General features: G+C 38.6%; 1 protein-coding gene across 2 annotated transcripts in view; it reads left to right on the forward strand.

The window, feature by feature from the left end:
- The window catches only part of STK32B (serine/threonine kinase 32B), a 175,560-nt gene that overhangs the window by 96,067 nt on the left and 65,220 nt on the right, over positions 1 to 14,273 (forward strand). For both annotated transcript variants that reach the window (XM_082051224.1, XM_082051225.1), the window contains exon 4: positions 965 to 1,138. In XM_082051224.1, coding sequence (XP_081907350.1) covers positions 965 to 1,138 — 174 coding nt within the window. The remainder of the gene's footprint in view (positions 1 to 964; positions 1,139 to 14,273) is intronic.

Here is a 14,273-nt window from a genome sequence, read left to right on the forward strand (position 1 = left end):
CTAAGAGAAGAGTGACTTCATATTAGAAATAAGGTATTCACCATTCCCCATCTGGGAATTCTAAAATACTGTATCTTAGATAGTCGCATACAGAAATTAAAAACAGTGTTTCTGTCAGTTTATTCAGATCAGGAAAATAACAGGGCAATGGTAGCATAGCCAAGGTAAGTAGAAACACATGGAAATTCCTGCTTGCCCAAGCACTATATATACAGTATACACTGGCTGGCTACACCTTTGGATTTACAGGATTTAAATCAGATCAGAGTTTGGTCCTCAGAGTATTCAACAGGCAGTTCTGGGAAAGAATCCAGAAGAACTCAGTCAGTAACTGTGAAAACTATAATTTATATGATATAAGTTGGAGGCTGAAAAAATATGTATTGTGAGGCAATAAAATTACAGTTTTATTTCTTATTGAATTTGGAGCTACACCGCAAGCTATAGAAAATGCTCAGCTAATAGAACATTGCACTTATTTACTGAATCTGGAAAATATCCCCAGGAAAGAAGCTCTCGATCCTTCCAAGATACTTTCCATAGGCACTGAGCTACAGTTGTATGTGTGTGAACAAAAAGTGTGTTTCAAAGTCTTCCATTTTATCACTGCTATTTAGCAAGCCACTTTGTCAACTGAACAAATATATGGATATTTAAAAATGTAAAAACATGAAAGCTGTTTTAAATCCTATTTTAGCAGCATTCAGGTGTTAAACTACAGTTAAAAGAATCACAATAGTAGCATAGCAATAGTTCAAGCTCTGCTTGCCTTGGACATGCAGGGAGTCCCACGACAGTCGAAGTCTGGTCTTGGGGTTGAGCCACAGCAGTGAGAAATCAGTGTATTCCTTCTGAGCAAATCACGGGGTTGCTGTGAACACATCTGCTTACAGAGAGTGACCCCAGGGCATGGCTGTGGCTGTGTCACCAAGCCTGCAATCTCACCTGTAACTCTTTCTTCCAGGTATTCCTTTCAAGACGAAGAAGACATGTTCATGGTGGTTGATCTCTTACTTGGAGGTGATCTGCGTTACCATTTGCAGCAGAATGTCCACTTTAATGAAGGAACTGTTAAGCTGTACATTTGTGAGCTGGCACTTTCCCTGGATTATTTGCAGAGATACCACATAATTCACAGGTGAGTGAATTCCATTTGAAGGAAGGGCTGCTTTCTTTTTGCAGAGTAATTTTATCATTACATGGTTCTGTTTATTCAAAACCTCTGAAAATTCTAAGGGTAGAATTTAGCTCTGAAAATGTTTTTGTTTTAATTTTTTTTTCAAATGTTTTCTTTCTGCCCTCAGCCATTCAGTAACCTCATATCCTTCTCATACTACCCTTCTCTTGTTTTTATCTCATACTGCGATGTAGCTTTTTACTATGGTCTTTAGACACTAAATGCAACCTATAATGGCATCCTGTCTGCTTTTAATTTATTTTTAGTTCTCCAGAGCCCCAATGTTCCTGAACACAAAAATGTTGTCATCCAGTACCACTTCACACAACATCAAGGAAAAGTCAGAAAACCAAGGGCTGAGAATAAATAATAATTTGTTTATTTGCAGAATATGCATGAAGGTCAAAAGGAGGAAGAGAGGTGAGGAAATAAAAGAAAAAGTAGAATTAAATTGGAACAGTGATAGTTAGTGCCTCCTTTTTGCGCTTCTTATATTTCAACAATGGGTATTTTTACTGCCTTACAGCTGGCAATCATAGTATTAACATTCTGTGATTCATGTCAAAGAAGGTGTCAAGCATCAAGGTCTGTTTGTTTTCCTCAAACTATCTGGCATTTAACTGAAGCAACAGGGTAACTTATCTTTTTATGTTGATATAGCAACTGTGAAATTATAAAATTATGGACTTGAGCCTCTATTTTACTCTTTTTTAGGCTAAATTCAGGATACTCCTCTGTGATTTACAGTGGTCTGAACAGAAAAATTAGTTTTCTGTTTTAACGAAGCTGGATGCAAGTTTCAGAGACAAAACTAAATTAGGCTGTGCCATAGCTGTTCTGGTGTATGGTAGAAATAAATTCCTTCAAATATTTTAATTGAGAGTTTTCATCCCATCCACCTACCAGAGCTGCCTTATGATTTTGCAATAAAGAACAAATAAAGAGTATGATTTGACTTTCTGAAGAGGGAGAGTCTATGCAAAATCTTTCTGAGATGTGGTGGTAGATTAATGATCTGTACGAGACAAAATTCAAGCAAACATTGCAAAAGTTGTTTTGCTGGAAATTAAAACTCCCACAAATGTTGCAAGCAATTTCTGAAAATTTGTATCTGTAGCACACTGCCATTATTTTAGTATATTTCCATGTATTTTGCATACGTTTTCCTTTCTCAGTGAATATTTTAAAAATAGAGCTCAGAATTCTGGCTGACCTTTGTTTCTATGCCTTAAGGAATGTTCTTGGTGAAAAACAAATTGATGAGCATTTTTCTCACCCTCATTTTAATAATGAGACATTTTATGCAAATAGGCTGTCAAAACATTCGTGAGAGAATCAAGTTCATAATCAAAACTTGTATTTTGCTAGAAGCCCGTGACTTAAAAATGTTTCACAGAAAAACCTGTGAAAGGTGGCAGATGTCTGGAGAGAATGAAGGACTGGATTGAAGTAAATGTGGTTGTTTAGAGTTTTTTGTGACAGTGTCTGCATTGCCATGGTCCAACTGTGAAATTGGGCAAGACACTTTGTTCTCTTCTGTATTACTTGACCAGGACTAGTAAGCACTTGATTTTGGTTTTACTTAGTTTTCCCATTTGCACTGATTGTAGTACAGAGTAATGCCAATGGCTTAAACACTTGTTGATTTGCACCAAGACAGGGGAAGGTGTGGGCATCTGTAGCTGGTTGTTGGCTCTATTTAGGAGCAAGCTCTGGGGTTTGCTTTTTGCTTTCCCACAGCACCAAAAGTTTTCACAAAATGAAATTTGTCAAAGTACCTGTTTTTTAGTGTGTGTGTGGGGTCTCACTGGCTGGTTAACTAGGATTGTTGCTTAGTATACAAAGGATCTGGTTCAGGACTCTGCAGTGTTATGGAAGAGATGTTTATTTTGAAGCTGGCAGACTTGAGATCTGAGCGTGGTTCTCCCACTTCACTGCTTACTGCCCAAATCACCCAACTGTGACACAAGGAACCTTTCATCTCTCGTCTTGCCACTGTGAAATCCCAAATGATCCATGTCCCCATGAGCATTTCATTTAGACAGGAGAGTCCCAGCACATTCTGCCTTCTGCCTCCCCGCCACCTGGAACAGCACTCTGCAGTGCAGGCCTTCAGCTGCTGTAAATCTCTCTAGCAGGGCTGGCATCAAGAGCACAATGCCAATTTAAATTGGCTCAGGAGCTGAGCCAGCAGTGATGCTCAGTGAGGAGACTTGTACCCATTGCTTCATGTTGCAAACACACCATCTCAGTCAGAGATGAAAACTATGAGCTGGTTGGTGTTTATACCTTGTGGTAGCAGACCTCAGCAAAACCACTGTGACTGAGTACTTCCAGTTAGTGTTTGCCTGATAACCTAAAAACCTGTATTAGATCTTCCACTTTTAAATGAGTGCATTGGCAGCAAAAGGGAAATAAAAAGGTTAGTGAGTCACAGAGTCATTGAGAGAGCCCCCTACTAAATTTTGTCTTTGCTACAAAGAAAGAATAGTTGAATGATTCATCAGACTAAGTAGGTGGATTTTCAAATTGCAGTATTATATATGATGCACGAGTCAGGAACTTAACTCCTCCTCAGTATTTACAGATGTGTATGAAATGTGTTCAGGTTTTCATTACTATTACATCCCGTGACATGATAGAATGTTTTTTTCAAGATTACTCTGCAGCCCCAGGAGTTTGCTATAAAAGGAAGTGGTAATGAAGCAGACAAGAATTATCAGGCATGTATGAATGGATGTACAAGTGTCGAGATCAATGCTATGCCAGTTCCCCTTGGAGATGCCATACAATGCCTCTGCATTTGCTGATGTGGTTAGTGTCGTGTATGTACTCTGAATGTGGCAATCATTTTGGCAATAGAAGTATTGTTTCTGGCAGGACAAAAAACCACTACTGTTCTGGTATGTTTGTGAAACTTGTCATTTTTATTAACCACATTCATGTGTATAAATCCATATTTGTCATGCACAATCCTGAAATAGTGGATTTATTTATTACGGCACAATGAGTGCTGTACAGTGTGTCTCGTACCTCTATTGTACATGTGTGCATTTACACAGATGTCCAGACAGAATTATAAAAAAAAAAAAAAATTAAGAAAGCTCTTAGTTTCAAGCTATGATCTGAAGACTATTCAGGGCAAATTTTTCATGCATATTACACAACAGTTAATGATATTGCTAAACTGTTGGTCACAGGTAATGGCTACATCACAAAAAAATATTTCCCCATGGCCCTGATATAATAACATTTTATCCACATTTCTTAAACAAAATAATAATTCTTTCAGTGTTGTGTGAGCAGTGTTTGTTATAGACCCTTGGATCCAGTACACACAAAAAGGCTTTTAACAATTCACATGATCTCATTCATTCTCAAATGTTGGATTGAATCTGGCATTCTGCATTAGCCGACGTCAAGTTTCAAGACATTATGACTAAACACATTCTTTCCAGTTCTGCTTGTATAATACCAATGAATACTTGGACAAAAGCTTTCCTATCAAAGGCTGAATAAACTTATTTCAGCCATGAGTAACTCAACGCCCTCTTTTCACAAATGTTGCCATTCATATATTTCAATAAAACCACCTGCTTCCTCACCAAAGCAGACTGCCCATTTTCATTCAGCTTGTTCTTCCAGCAGTAGCTTCAGTGCTGTCTCTCCCAGGATGCTCTTGCAGGTAGAGTTTTGGCTTGGAGCAGCACTGGCCCTGCGGTGCTGCGGCTGCTGCCCAAGTAACACTCATAGTGATAAAATCACATTTTCACTTTTGAAGGGGACAAGTGTTAACTGCATTACCCTTACAACTTTTCATTGTTTGGCTCCATTGGTTTTCATCTGCTCAGGCAGGAGGCTGGATGTGACAGATGTCCGGAAAGGAAATTGCAGTAACCTTCAAGCACAGTTTTAGGATATTGGACTAGTTGTTTCATCTACATACCCAGGGCTTTTTATTTCAGTGGGTATTTTTAATGCAAAACCATTTGTGTGTGTATGTGTACATATATAAACACACATATAAACCTCTGGTTGAAGCACAATATTACTGGAAGCAATCTGGCTTGTTGGGTCTGTACTGTGTAGTTGCTATGATAATCACTGTTTTCCATTCCCGCAAGTTCTGCTTCTAAGAGAGAGTAGCATCAGCAGCTATTCCAGCTCCAAACAGCTACTAAGCAGCAGTTCAGGGTGGGCAAAAGCTAATGAAAATGGTGACAAATGAAGCATTATATTTTCCTCTACCAGCCGATCCACTGCACCAAGCTAGATAAGATGTACTCATCGTTCAGCACTGCTGGGCTGGCCTATGGTGTAGGAGATTCTTGTTTATTCATTACTGTTGAGCCTTTCAAGGTGTCCAGCAGTCTGGTGAAACCAGATAATATGTCTAAACGATTAGACTCTTCTTTAAAATGGACATTCCCAGTCTCACTTATAACATCATACACCAAAAGAATAAACTCTAATTTTAAATGTTCCCTTCATAACACTGTCCATTTAGAAGGTAAGCAGTAAATAGGTTTGGAAATTATTTGAAAATGGAGAATTTGCCCTTCGTTTTTTTTCTCAGAGGTGTCACAGGCAGAATAGTGCCAGCCTGAGCTTTACCAGGACTTTCTAAAAGGACAGAGTTCCTTATGGATTTCAGCAAATATCTGTAGTCTTTTTCTTGCTGGTAAACATGTGCTGATGAAGAAGAAAATGTAGTAGAGTCTGACGTAGGTGAAATGGGAAAAAATAACCATAATTTGACCACTATTCATAAGCACTACCAATGATCATGACAGGTCAAGAGGCCTGTCCATTGAATTTTCTTAATTTGTCTTCCCATGTCTCTTCGATGGCTTTGTAGCATGTTCTTTAAACAAGTGCAAACCCACATTATTTCCAAGGAAAAATTGCAGAAACTGAGCAATGAGATATGTAAGAGAAGTAAATTGGAAAGCACACAAAAAGAAGACAATAAAAAGAAATACCATGCAAACCATAAAACATGGAAAACCTGCTGAATGCTTATGAACCAGCACTGATAAAAAAGAAAGTGATTGACAAATTCTAGGCACAAAAGGTATTTCAATTTCAGTTGTATCCTAAAAAAAAAAAAAAAAAAGAAAGAAAGAAAGAAAAAAAGAATTAGATATCACGAGATATGAATATGCACACAACAAGCCTTTCAAATTTTGAACAGAGCTCTATATCTACATGAAAAAATTAATTTTACTTCTGTTTGGCAACAGTAAAAGAAAGAGTTATTTAATATACCAGATGACATACTGCAAATAAGTTGGTTTGGAAACACACTGAGATTTCAATAACCAGAGACTAGATTACTAATCAAGTAAAACTACCTGTACTGAGGAAGAGACACAGGGAACACCCTGAGATGTGTGATGCTCCATTGGGTGCTCCAATCCTGCCACTGCCACTGATAAAATCTTTTATTGTGGGCACACTGCACTCTCCTTTCATCACTCAGGTAAAATACCAGGAGACACCCACCACATCCTCACTCCCTTCGTGTGTACCCCATGGCTGAAGGATTCTCGTTAGTCAGCAGGGGATGGCTTGGTTCCTCAAAATTTTCAAGTGAGCAGATGAAGTCAATCCTTGGTCGTTTCTTTCATCCTCATTCTTCTCATTATTGCAAAGTTGTAAAGAATGTACTTACATGAAATATTTTTTCTTTAAACAAGGAAAACTCATCTCACAAGCTCTACATCCTTTAAAATTTAGATGTCTGGTCAACATTGGGAGAAGGAAGACCTGAACTGTTTTGTAGATTGAGCTTGGCCAACTATTTTGCATTAGGTGACACCGCCAATGGCCAAAGATAATCTAAATTGACCCCATCCTAGGTATTTGTTTGTGCTGTATAGATCTCTATAGAACGAGTGTTCTTCACTAAAAATTAAGTTCTGTGATTGTAGTTGGTTATCTTATTGCTTGCTTCTTTGTTTAAAAACAGACACCCAAACTAGTGTAGATATCATCTAGACAGAAGAGTTTACAACATGCATCTAGAAGAAAAAGTTATGTATTAATTCTTACTAATTCTTCTATAACACAATTAGAAAGAATTTCTAACAATTTTATCTGAATTCTAATTTTTACATACTGATTTAAAGGTTTTCCTGAATCCTTTCTCACCTCACTGTCATTTAGCTGCAACCAGCAAACTAAACATGAAAAATTGTTTTCTCTAAAAGTCTAAAACTCCAAAATCAAAATACCACTAGGGATCAGAGTCACTGGGAATTGTGGACTTATATGTGTCTGACTTGCTCCTACTAATTGTAGCTTCATACTCCTCACTACCTGCTCAGTTGGATCAAGATCAAGCATTTCCATAGAGGGAATCAGCACTTCATGCTATTCACAGCTAAGTATGCAGGAACAGGAAACAGTGTAGAGAAACCGAGAATCAGGCAAATTCTCACTCTGCCACATCAGGATGTACAAATCTTTTCAAAAGTGGGCAACAAAAAGCCACTGTGCAATCACCTTGCCTAAAGCTCATGGCTGCAGTGAGCATGACAACCGGCATCCTGGAGATGCCAGAAGGTCCACTGATGCCCAGGCTCAGCATACTCTTTTCTGTGAAGTGTGCTCAAAGGGACCATGTAAAGTCCATGTAGATATTATACAGCACTTTGCCAGTTCCATGCTCTGCATTTCCCACTTTCCAATCACTGTAGCAAGTAGCATAGCATTATTTTGGCTTTTTCATCTCCATCTGTCTTCCAGAGGGCTTTCTTAAAGACCATCCTTATGTTTGTTTTGAGGTTACAATTACTTGCTTCCATGAATTGCTTCTAGATTCTACAGAGTGCATCCTCACCTAAATGAGTTGTCATCAACTGTGTTACAGTTTTTCCTCTCCTCTTGGTTTCTTTAATAATGCTTCTATATTAACTTACCTTTTAGGAAAAAGGTCTTATACAAGCAGTCTACAAGGCACATCATATGTTTTAAAATACTACACTTCTCTCATCTCCACGATTTATTACCCTATTGATGGATAATGAAATTAAATGGCTTTCTTCCTCCCATCTCCCACTCAGTATTGGAGTTTTGATCATGAATCATTTTCAGAGATTCAGACACTGAAGCTGAAGATGCTGACGAAATAGAAGCCGAGCTCTATGTTCAAGATTGTCTCAGGTCTCCACCCACAAAACTGGTTCGGTTTGCGCTAGTTTTCTGCTTTAGTGTATTGATAGTTTATTTGTGGCCAATGCAGTGACTCTGTTATCAGAGACATCTTTTCTTTCATATCAATCCATCACAAATTTCTTGGTGTTGCTTTAAATCTTCAAGTTATTTTACTGTACACATCTGCTCCCAACTTATGTACACTAGCAAAGACCACAGTATTATTAGCATGTTGATATTATAATATAATAATCGAGAGCATTAAGAACTACATTTAAATAATTTTGAATAAGTAATTGAAATGATTAGGCACTCCTTCAGGAGAGGCATAACAGTACCCACAGTAATGATTGCCTGGCTCATACAGCAATGCTTGCTTCACCCTTGTTTTGTGATCCTCCGCCTGCCATCTCAGGGTGGTGCTGCTGTCCCAACCTCCCAATGCCAGCTGGGAGCAAAGGAGAGGCTGAACAAAAGCTTCTTTCACAAGCAAGATCAAATTAGCAAAGACATCTTATTCAACAGGGGAGAGAACAAGAGCTGACACCCTCTGATACAACACTGACCCTTTTTTCCAGAGCTTTAGTGTTAATGTTATATTAAAAATATTCTGATATGTTTGCATCTTAGAAATTTCACAAAATCATGAATATATGCAAGCATATTCTCTGCCGAAATGGCAGATTTGCATGAAATGTGCTTGAGTCATTTTTTTTGTTCGTAGTCAGGGAAGAAACCTAAAATATTTGATTAAAATATGTAGATGCTGAAAGGGAATATGGAAAAAGACTCAGGCTGAGCAAAGGATAAACCAATAGCAGCATATGGACAATTGCTTCATTCTCCTGTTTCTGCTTTAATAGCTGCAACTCTTTCTCAGCTTGGGTGAGCAATACATGCATAGAGTATTCTGTCATTCCCTTGGAGATTTCCTTGCAACAAAAGTTTTGTTTTAATATATGGAAAAATAACAGACTTAAGGCAAAAAAATGCACATTTACATTATTTCCTCATGAATGCAATAATCTTCTGTATCTCAGGGACTGAGCAGATTGTCCATGGTGTGATAGAAGGCATTTCTTTAAAGGATATTGCAATTTAAGCTTCCTTCTTGCCATAGAAATGCATTCAGGAGCTTTCAGTACAGCTTTGATATTTCAGGTGAGATGTGGTTTGTTTTGTACAATTTTTTTAACGTTGGTCATCTGATGGAGCTTCATCTTTCAAAACAAATCATCTAGTGAGCAGGGACTGTAATTAAGATACAGATTGCCATGACATTTGTTCTGCTGAAGTTGCCTTCTGGTCTTGTTTTGTCTTGTATTTATACTCTATATCCTTTTTGGGGAGGTACTCAGGGCATTTCCTCAAGATTATTTTCAAACTTTTCTATATCCTCTGTATGTCCCAACTCTCCTGGATGGGTTTTACTGAAGAGAAAGCACAGCAGCTCAAATCTTTGATGCTATATAACAGTCAGCCCTACTGATGAGCCTCTGCTTCTTCCCACCAGTGTGCACAGCTTACTCTCATCCCTCTGGGCATTTCCTACTGACCCAGTGGGGATAAATGCACTTTTTGCAGCAGAGAAGGCAAGACAAGCCTGAGAGTCAGCAACTGTGGTGCCCTAGCATGTGCAGAACTGCTGTCGGCAGGGGAAGACCTTAAAATATCATGACAAACTGGGAACTTGTAGGGTAGGAACAGCACGTGGTAGACAGTACACTTTTAGTGAACAAAAACTTATTAAATTGGTGAATTTACTCATTCTTTACACTGATGATCAAAATCATCTTTACAGTCAGACTAACAAAAACGAGAAATAACCTCTCACCAGCGGCTACCAGTTTTTATTTAGCCATTTATCTGTTCATCTTGTTATACACATGAAAATTTGATGCTGTTCTGAATGCAGAGGAGATGCTTTCTAGTCTAATGATAAAAAAATAAAAGGCTGGAGTCTTTTTTTTTTCTTTTCACCGTGACTATTCTGTGTCTAATCATGTTATAGTCTCAGAGTTTATTTCAGTGATATTCTTATTGCACATTTCACACTTTTTTTTTTTTTTTTTTAAGTTGGGGGGGTTTAATTATGAGCACAGATACTTTAGAATATAAATATGAGTTTCTTATGATAAAACTGTTGGCTGTTTTTCTGCACACAGACACTGCCTCTACCCTGCTGTCAGGTCTAGTTCAGATTGTAAGCATTTTGAGATTCAAACTGTATTTTGCTCTAGCTTTATTCAGCCCTCAAACTTTGTTAGTTTTTATTAAAAACCAACACTGCTTAGAGTCTCATCTGTCTCTGTAGTTGTTATCATTCAACATCAAATGATGTGTGATGGAACTGGAATGATAAAAGACCGTGGATGATCAAAAACACCACCAAATAAATAACAGCAAAGAAAGTATCCATTTTTTAACAGTGTCATAAAAACAAACTGGTCGGGCACTGAGCTCTGAATGTTTGGCCCATGAGTTCCCAGTTTGAACTTTCAGTGAACGTGGCTGATTTTTCAGCCAGCTGAGCAGCTACACCTCAGAGAGACAGTAGCAAGAATAAAAGGAATTAGTGGTAAGATAGATGGAGCTGAGGCTACCAAGAAGAGAAAGGACATCATGTCCTTGCACAAAGTGCAGACGAGATGCCCAGAAGGGTGCTAGGAGGGCTGAAGAACAGATCGGGGATCGAAGAGTGTGGGGTGGGGTGTGGGCAAAGGAAACCTGCTGTGGAGAGGACCAGATTCTGAAAACCAAAATCTGGAGTGAACAGAGTGGGTGGAGAACATGGGAGAGAGGTGCCATGACGTGTTGGGGGTGAAGTAACAGGGGGAAGTGGGGGTCAATGCCAGTGTATGAATTCTGGGTGAGAGGGCTAAGGCTAACTGAAGGCTGAGTGCTTTCAAGTATGTCTCTCTTGGTCATTGTTGGGGTCAAACAACTTTATTCACTAATTGTGAAAAACCTTGCTCTGAGTTCTGCAGATAAATAGGAATTAATACACCAGCATTAAAATGAATTTCTCTGTGTGTTCCTAGAAAAGGGGCTGATGTGCGGAATTGCTGTCTTACTTTTGTTATGTTGCTCTCTCAATTTTCTACAAAATTTAAGACATGGTCCTCTTTAAAAATATCAGATAAGTAGGCCTACTCAACAAGTGTTAAAGGTCTATTTTGAATGCAAGCCAATAAGCAATGACTTATTGTCGATAATCAACAATAATTTCTAAAAAACTCATTTAGCCAGAGCTGCTGAGTGGAAACCTGATTGCCAGAATGCTGTATTTCTTAGCTTTTATGCTAATTACATGTATTAGTTATCTAGGCTTCTGCCTTTAGAATCTATAGAGACTCACATCTTGCTTCTTGAGGTGCTGCAGAATTTTCCTCTGATGGTGCTACTTCAACTCTCTTCTGGAAACCTACTCACGCACAGAAATGCTCCACAGATGGACTCCAATGCAGACATGTGCACTTACATATGTATAGAGAATTGAATACTAATTAAAGTACCAGCTTATTTCCCTGAGTCCCAGAGTACCTCTACTGCTGAAAATAAGAATTATGAACATATAGGCAAGAATGTCCATTTCCATCCAAAAGTCTTTTATCCTATCATCATTGTTTAATGTTTGATTTTGGAAGATACAGTCTCAAAAAGAATAGCACATGAGATCTAAAGCTGAGAAATTGGATTATTAAGCCTTAGTTGTCTAGATTTTTCAGCATATACATCAAACAGGTGTAAATCTTTAGTTAAAGGGAAGAATGGTGGTGCTCAGTCATTGCCTGCTCTTCCCTTCTAATAAATACTTGGTAGCCAATTTCCTTACATAGGACAGGATTTTATCCCCCTGAGACTAAATGTGGCTCCAGTTGGGCAAAAAGCAGCTCTGTGTGGCAGTGCCAGGTTCCCTGGATGCCCCGGACAGCTGGGCTTGTGATGGCTGCCTTTCTGGAGTGGAGCAAGGAACCCCTGGGCTCCTTTTGCAGGCATCCTTCTCTGAACCTCACCCAGCTAGAATACCATACAGAACCTCAGAGGATTTGATGCCACAAATGAGGAGGATGATTTATTTGATGGCATCAAGAAAATTCTTAAGACTGCATGGTATTTTAACTACAGCACAATTTATCATGTATGAAAGATTGCGCCCTTCGTGCTGTGAGATGACGTCAAAAAAGATAATGAGCACCAGAAGCGTGACTCCTGCAAGAGGCTTAAATACCTGCCTGTGCTTCTGTGATAACGCATTACAATAATTTGACTCAAGAACATCCCCAGTTGTTTTCATAATTTCACACAGCATGCAAGATAACTCTTATGTTTTAAAAAAACTTATTCTACAGTTCATCAAGATCTAAATGCAGAAGTCTATATTTTTTTTAGTTGGCTGTCCAAGGAAGGGGATACTTTGTCAACACAGCCAATAGAATTTAAAAAGATATTCAGCTCATCCAAAAATAGACATTTGGTCCTCTGAATGGCTCCTTGCAGTCCAATGACTTTGTTATTTATTGAATGGAAATACAGACACATAATTCACAAACAAACCTAATCCAAGTATCTTAATCTGAGAGATTAATCCCATATCTATTTTCAGTTGAATAAGTAGCAAGATTAATGCTTATAATAATTTCAGTGCAAGTTGTTATTGTAACAACAGTTTCTCTGCACAGTCTAGTTTAAACACACCTTTCCCTGTACTACATTCTTGCCAAGTGAGCTTAACGAGGATGTTGCTGCTACAGTCCGTGGACTCAACTAATATTGCCAGTCTTTCATTCCTTATCCAGGTTCACCAAGAAGAGGTGGAATACTTGGCTTTTTGATTCCAAGCAATATGTTGTTGACACCTCTTAGAGTAGGAAGACTTCTTAAAAAGGTGGAATATGAGTTGTAGTTTGGGTTAAATGTATTTTGTCACATTTCATCTATCTTAAACAGCAATCTCCAGGAATACATGAATGTATTGATCTGGGAGTTTCTTTGTAAATGTTCTTCTTAAAAGCATTCAAAGTTATCCTTCCCAGGATGGGTAAGGCTAGAGGTAGAAAATTGTTATGAGCTTTCTGTTCAAAACATTAAAGATTGGTTGGAGGGAGCCAATGCAGCATAAAATCAGATATTTACCCCTCTATTTCATAGAATTAATCCATCTGTTGGTGGATTTCAAAAGACTTGCCAACAGTTACTGACATTTAAAGTAGTACAATGTCCGGTTTTTTAATAAGCTACCATTTTCTTGTAAGGCATAGACTTTGCAACTCCCGGCCTGGTCTACTGCAGCTCACTTTTACATATATTAAATCTATAAAACCACCCAGAAGGGGAAGGATATGCAGGACATCAAAGCCCATTTGCCTGTGGAACATATTCAGCCTCCTCTCTGTCCTGGCTGTGTATAGCATAGGGTCTGAGGTGGTCAATTTGAGGAATAAAGGCCCAATAATTATACCTATGGTTCTCATGACACAGGTATGATCCAGCAGGAGATGATGGCAGAGGTAAAGGTGATGGGGAATCTGACATTTATGCTAGCATGGGGGGTTTCAGCTCAGAGTGAACAAGAAAGCATGGCATGCTTGTTTTCTGCTTGCTGGTCTACAGCACTTCTCTCTGCTACACTGCACTGCTGAAACTGGGATCAGCAGAAAATGTGCTTAATGGGAAACTCCAGTGCTGCATTGGAGGGATGACTGCCCAGGCACTTGCTGAAAACCTGAAACCTTTGGAAGTTGTTGTCATCTTCCTTGGCCTGTACATGAAGTCCATCATGCTGTACTGTACTTTAATTGCCAGCTCTGTCAGCTGTAATTAATTGTGCTGTGGTATGGATGAACGAAACAGTTGTTAAACAATATTATCATTGTGTATACTGCTGTTTTGACAAGTGTCTGATGAACTTTTATGTCTAGAAGTCGCCAGGGCCTTT

The sequence above is a fragment of the Streptopelia decaocto genome (genome assembly GCF_964273445.1).
Source record: "Streptopelia decaocto genome assembly, chromosome: 4".
NCBI classification, from domain to species: Eukaryota; Metazoa; Chordata; class Aves; order Columbiformes; family Columbidae; genus Streptopelia; species Streptopelia decaocto.